Raw genomic sequence first — 6,896 nt, 5'->3', positions numbered from 1 at the left:
TCCGCGCTGTGCGGACCCGCAGGCCCACCAAAGCTGACCATGACAAGCCCCACCGCTCCCCCGTACACACGTGGGCATCCTCTCACCAAGCTACTGCTGACACGAGGGCTGTGGGGCTGAGCTACCACCCACTGCTACGAGGAACAACCTTTGGTGCTGTGCTTGTTCAGTCCATAGGGACATCCTTGCAGTATCAGGGATCTGACTACTTATGTCAACATCAGAGAAACACTGCTAGAAATATCTTTTGCTTAATAGCTGTTGCAGAAATACTGTCAAATGTTGCAATCCTGCCTTGTGTTTGCTCAGCCAGGATGATAGGAAATGTGCCGCCAGCATCTGACATGATTTTCACGTTTCTTTACAGCTGATGGTTAACTACTGCTACCACATGGGCAGCTCGTAACACTGGGGCAAGAGACTCTCCATCCTTCTCAAGGCCAGTTGTGTGTTGTGGGGCTTTTGGGCTACAGAAGAGAGAGAGCCACCACAAGCCACAGTGGGACTTAGCTTATCCCAGGGTTTATGGGAGTCCCCAGGCAGGAATACGAAGAACGCAAGAAACACATACACCCAGCTTTTGCCTCCTTGCACGCAGGGCCTTGGTGGGGTTCCCACATATCACTTGACAGAGTCCTAAGAAAAAAAAAGAAAAAAGAAAACATTTTACTCCAGCGTTTAACAAATGGTGCTGTCTTTGAAATCAGGCAACATCGCTTCCCATAGACAGCAGGATGTGACATTTCATGGTGCAGGTTCCCAGTGTCAGTTGTCATGGCCTGACGCTGCTGCTAAGAGGCAGTTTATCTGTTCCTACCAGAATCTGTCTCCTTCTGGTCCTGCACTGTGCTGGTGCAAACATTTGTGTGGCCACACAGTAAGTCAGATCAGGGAACAGACCCAGATGAAAACTAGATCTGTTTTTTGGGGGTTTTTTGTTTGTTTGTTTTGCTGGGTTATTTTTCAGCTGGATCTCGATCACGATCAGGTTCCCCATGTGGCTATGCAGATGGTCTTGCCAAAAAAGAGACAAGGCAGCAAAGGCATGGGAAGAAGCAGTGAACATTGGGTAAAGTGCTGCTTTCACTAGTGCTAGCTACCCAAAAGTGCTGGTGAAATTATGGTGTTATTCTGTAGCAAACTGTATTCAGTTTCCACAAACTTTTCTGAATGCGCACTCAGCTGTTGACACTGCAGTGCCTCATAGAATCACAGAATGGTTTGGGTTGGAAGGGACCTTAAAATCATCCAGTCCCACCCCCTGCCATGGGCAGGGACACCTCCCACCAGCCCAGGTTGCTCAAAGCCTCATCCAGCCTGGCCTTGAACCCCTCCAGGGATGGGGCATCCACAGCTTCTCTGGGCAACCTGGGCCACTGCCTCACCCCCCGCACAGGAAAACATTTCTTCCTCACATCTCATCTCCATCTCCCCTCTGTCAGCTTAAAGCCATTACCCCTCGTCCTGTCACTACACTCCTTGATCAAGAGTCCACCCCCCATCTCTCCTGTAGCCCCCTTTCAGCACTGGAAGGTGCTGGAAGTTCTCCCTGGAGACTTCTCTTCTCCAGGCTGCACACCCCCAACTCTCTCAGCCTGTCCCCATAACCCCAATGTACCTAGAGAAGTTCTTCTTGTTGCCCTTGATGTCTCTGGACACATTTAATTCTATCAGGGCTTGAGCTCTCCTGACCTGATCCCTGGATGTTCAGACAGTTTCTCTGTCTTCCTCCCAGGCTGCCTGTCCTTGCTTCCACCCCCTGCAGGCTTCCTTTTTGTGCTTTACTTTGTCCAGGAGTTCCTTGTTCACCCATGCAGCCTTCTGGCATTTTTGCCTGCCTTCCTCTTTGTTGGGATGCGTCGACCCTGAGCTTGGAGGAGGTGATCCTTGAATATCAACCAGCCTTCCTGGGCCCCTCTTCCCTCTGGGGCTTTATCCCATGGTACTCTACCAAGCAGATCCCTGAAGATGCCAAAGTCTGCTCTCCTGCACCTACTTCATCATCTGAGTCCTACCTACAGCAAGGAACTGAGGTGGGACTGGCATCTGAAGAAGCAGCCCTCAATGCCGGGAAAACAAACACCACCCTCCTATCTAATCGGCACACTGCGAGCCAGTGGAGCTGCACTGACAAGATCTTTCCAGTAGCCAGGGAAGGATGTCCTGGGAAGTGCCAAATCCTGCACCAGAAGTGAACTCCCTTTCCATCCAGCTGTCCCCAGGAGCTGCTAATGTGGCAGTGCTTCCAGGTGGCCAAGGCACACAGGCAGTGGTACACCCGTGTTTTGGGCTAGCCTGTAGATCAGGTAAGTGAAGCCAAGGAACTGACTCCTCTTGCTGAGGGACCCACTCCTGGAAACCCAAAAGAAGGTGTTCATTGACAGCAGCGATGCTGCAGTACACATGGTTTGAGCACCTGATCCAGCAGGGAGTGAGTGTGCATCCCCACACCCTTCTGGACGACCACCTTGGGCCACACTCCTACGACTGAACAGGATGTGGCCAGACGTGACTTCAGGGAGCCCCAGGTAGGCTGATGTGGAAGTTAAAGGACTGAGCAGGACAGCTTTTGTCAAGGTGGGAAAAGGGAGCACCATTGCAGTATGGGGCTGTCAAGAGCGACAGCAGCACACAATGCATGGCGGTGAAGGGCTGAGGAGGGGGAAGCCCAGATGACTTGCACCTTCTCCTATGGGGGGAAATAAAGAGCAGGTGAGTCCTATGGAAGAAAACATACGCTGAGCCTGATGTAGCAGTAGCACGGGTGGGTGGTATTCAAAGCACCCAGGCTTTTATCAGCAATAATCATGTTCAGAAGGAGGTGGGGGTATGGGAAAGAACAGGATTAAAAAACATACATTACCATGTGTCAAATCGCTGGAGTCATCTTCTGTGAACAGCCCATCAGAAACAGTGGGATCTGGATGAGGATGGCCACCAGAAAGGAGGCAGGCACTGGTAGATGTCCCTGCGTTAGCAGACCGCTGTGCTGTCCCAGGGCTGGAAGTTGTCAGGGGTCTTGAGCTGCATCCAGACTGCCTTGGTACTGCCCCCAGATATGGATCTAGGAAAGACGTTTTGCCAGGGTGAGCACAGCCACACAAGGCTTCACACCATCACTGCACACTGCTGATATCGTGACTGCTGCTGCACTGGCAGCTGCAGGGGACAGAAACATCTGTCACTGCAGCTACAAGAAACATGCTGGAATGGGTCAAGCCTGGAGACAGAGGGTCCTTACGTGGTACCCCATAGCTGTCCTCTGCAGACAGCAGAACCTGGGGACCCCGACTAAACCAAAGCCCCTTTCCACCCTCCTCCTGGGCACCAAAGAGCGGCTGCTGGCAGAGGACGTAGCCAGGAACCACTCTGTGATCATCACCCATTTCCAATTGCCCCTGGGCGAACCTGGGTGCATGCAGAGCTCTGTTGCTTCCCCCGCCTGTGTGCCAGGGTAGGAGCGAGCTGCCCCTCATTGCTTCCCACCTGCCGGCAGGGAACCATATTAAAAATGAAAAATACTAAAATATATTGCTGAAATACCCAGGCACAAGGCAGACAGCGATGACCACCTTACCAGAGCTGTTAGTCCATCAGGGCAAACCACGTCCCAGGAGTTACGGAAATCTGGGAATGGTAGTGAGAGATTTCTCCACTGCTGCCTCAGAGATAGATACTTCTCTGCCACAGAAAGAAAGGTGAAAACTGATAATACTCCAGGGCAGGCTGGGTTACACAAAAGCTAGCGAAAGCAGCCAGAGCCTTGTCCCCTTACCTGCCCACTGCCGGCTGTCCCAGGAGCACAGCACGGCTATAAGAGAGCACATGGAGCCAACACCTCGCAGGAGAGCACACTGCATCTTGGTGCCCAGATGAACAGCACTCTTTGTAAAGTGCTGAGCATCTACCAGCTCCACCACAGGGCAATCAGCTCCGTAATAATATGGGCACTTCCTTAAGAGCTGAGTGTCAGGGATCTTTAAAATATCTTGGCCACAGTTGTTAATGCAAACCCATGAAATACACAGTGAGTAAAAAGTACCCGAGTCAACAGTGCTACAGGAAAGAAAAATATGGGGATGTCTGAACCTGACTATATGAGCTCATCAGTTTAGAGCTGAAGGCAAGAATATAACTGGTTACACAAGGCAACAATACAAATTCACAATGTTGTGCTCCATCCCCACTGTTGCTGCCCGCTCACTTTGTTAACTCATTTTCTGAATCATAGCTGGCATTGCCAAAGCAGCATCACTGAGGGATCAGATTTTAATGGATTTTTTCCCTGCCATAACTACTATCACAGCTAATGATTTGGACCCACAGGGATTAAGTAAATGACAAACACATGTACTTATTCCAAAACAAAGTAAATTTTTAATGGAGTACAGTTGGCAGGCAAACCACAGCTGGGGGGGCTGGGAAGCTAACTGTACTGCCCGCACTAATGGGAAGCAACAGGAGCAGTTATAGGAAATACTTTGTAATATTTAATGGTATGTGGTAAAGTGCATGTAGTGTGATATGTAAAAGCACGGACATCTGAACTATAACCAAGGCTACACACAAGGGGACAACAGATTTCTTTTCCAGCCATTTACTCCCTACTAATGAATGCAATGGACTTAATCACAGAAGCAAAGAAAATGGAAAAGGTCTATCATAATACCCCTCAATCTCAGTTGCTAGGATGCTGCTGGGGTGGTGACCAAATTGCCTTTCCTATTATTAAATTGGTGTAGGAAATCCTACTGCATCCCTACTACCTGTGATCGGCTGCTACCATGGAAAGGGCTGTGAACAGCTGTTGCTGAAACATTCCTTCCCAAGCTTTGCTTTTTCCCATCATGCAGAATGAATGCTAAGTACAGACTCCCAGCATTTGCTTCATGTTCTAGAATTCGTCTGCATTTTTCTGATCTTGATGCTTAGCTGAGAACAGCTTTCATTTAAAGCTGCACCGTGCAGAATCCCAGCTTCCTTACTTCTCAAGTGAAGAACACAACGTCCTTCATCCCTTTGCTATAATTAAATGTTGGCTTTGAAGAGGCCAGCTTGCTCTCCATCTTTCTTCTTCACACATCATAACCTTAAAAATGAACCTCGGTAGGAAGCCTGACATACCTAACCATGAAATGTCTCCAGCTAAACCACCTTCCTTGATGATCAGCCAATCCTCATGCATCTTCTTGGAAGGAGGGAGAGCAGTCTGGCTTGCTGGTATTTCGTCCAAGTACTCCAAGTGAGGAATGAGTTTTTTTACTTCAGCTCTGTAATTATAATCTGGTTCCTGAAGAAATTGAGAAAGTGGTTACTTGGACATATTTAACACACTGTGGACCAGCAGCACAGTAGTGTTCAGTTTGTTTGACTGTCATATAACTTGCAACGCCTCCTGTGAGGGAAAACCTTACACCTCATTCACCAGAATTAACTGCAGTCGGGAGTTCCATTGCACTGTGCTTTCTCCTCACATAATTTCTACTCAAACTGATGGAGAACACGTCCTGAGCAGTGCAAACGCATGGCCCCCAGCCAAAGGCTCCTTTGCTGTTTACCCACTGATGACTTTGGCATTTGTCGTTGTTACATTACACATAAAGTACAAAAGCGCAGGCGGCCGCTGACGGCACCCTCAGAATTCAGCCTCTCTCCCTGCTTTTGTCATTCTCTGGTTGCTGCATAAATACTCAGGTGACAGGAAGACTTGAAAACATGCTATGAGTGTTGCTACACCTGCTGACGGAAAAAGAAAGAGCATTTCCATGGATGGCGTTTGTAGGCACCCCCATAAACCAGCCACAGCGAACGAGATGCACTGATTTTCTGGAGTAGCCTTCGGGGGTTCGGTGGGTGATTTTACACACTGTTAGAAGCGATGGCTTACTCCAAACTACATTTTCTTCTGCAAGAGGTCGCATGCCAACAGCAGGTGCACAGAAGGCTGAAGGGGACTGCACTTGGCTTTGTCTTCTGTGTGCTGGAGAAACAACGTGACTGCTCCTGATGTGCATGGGCTCCGTGTGGCAGCCACGGGGAAAGCACAGGTGCAGCCCCCTTCTGCGTGTGTGGGTGGTGCTGACATGTTATAAAATGATTCATGAGCACACAACAGTGCCTGGGTACCTCTGAGCAGCAAGGCCAGTCCAGAACAGTTACAGCTGTGCTCAGAACACACTGAGAATTGGGCTGTTCTGGTGGATTCCAGCAGTAGAAAGACACCTTCATGTGGCAGCTTCATCTTTGGGAAAATTCAGCAATACCTCAGGGCTGACTGGGTCATGCTCATTTGCAATGGGAATATTTTTAGTTAAAATAGTCTCGGATTGCAAAAGGCAGCAAACGGTGATGGCAACCTCTTCTACTTAAAGAAAGAATAAAGCAAGAGTGTGCTGTTAGCGGCAGACCACAAATGGACAGCTACCTACACATCAATTGCTGTGTCCAGATAAACGTTAATTTTTTCAAGATGTTGCATGCAATATTGGAAAACTGCACAGAGCCAAGTCCTCATTCACCAGGGAGCTGTCACAACCAGAAATCTTCCTGTGGGGCCTGGCTGGCTGTGTGCTCCCTCCCTCCGCACAAGGCAGCACCGGGGCTGGCAGAGGGAACCCACCAAATAAAGCCTGTGTTTGTTGTTCAGAGGCAGACACTAAATTTCCCTAACTAAGCCTTTAATCTTAATTTAGAAAATGAGTCAACCAGTAGCCACGCTACCCCGTACCACGTGTACTCTGCACAGCGCCTGGGCTACAGCCAATTTCCAGCCGTGTCCTGCTGGACAGAAGCATCACGTTACGCTCATGGTACATCACTGCAACCGAGGCTGCAGGATTTATCATCCTGCAGGTTGTTGCTCTTGGTTTAGATAACAGGGGAAGATGAGCTCATCT

General features: G+C 49.3%; 1 protein-coding gene across 1 annotated transcript in view; it reads right to left on the bottom strand.

Annotated features, from left to right (window-relative positions):
* Positions 1-5,305, bottom strand: part of LRRC56 (leucine rich repeat containing 56) — a gene marked incomplete at both ends in the record, with an annotated part of 11,731 nt that extends 6,426 nt beyond the window's left edge. Inside the window, 3 exons of the mRNA XM_010086423.1 lie at positions 572-636; positions 2,864-3,064; positions 5,125-5,305. Of these exons, the coding sequence (XP_010084725.1) occupies positions 572-636; positions 2,864-3,064; positions 5,125-5,305 (447 nt within the window). The remainder of the gene's footprint in view (positions 1-571; positions 637-2,863; positions 3,065-5,124) is intronic.
* Between the last annotated feature and the right edge of the window lie 1,591 nt (positions 5,306-6,896).

This window comes from Pterocles gutturalis, unplaced genomic scaffold, assembly GCF_000699245.1.
Source record: "Pterocles gutturalis isolate BGI_N339 unplaced genomic scaffold, ASM69924v1 scaffold4981, whole genome shotgun sequence".
NCBI classification, from domain to species: Eukaryota; Metazoa; Chordata; class Aves; order Pterocliformes; family Pteroclidae; genus Pterocles; species Pterocles gutturalis.
Note: the sequence above shows the minus strand (reverse complement) of the source record. Positions and strands in the feature narration are given on the sequence as shown.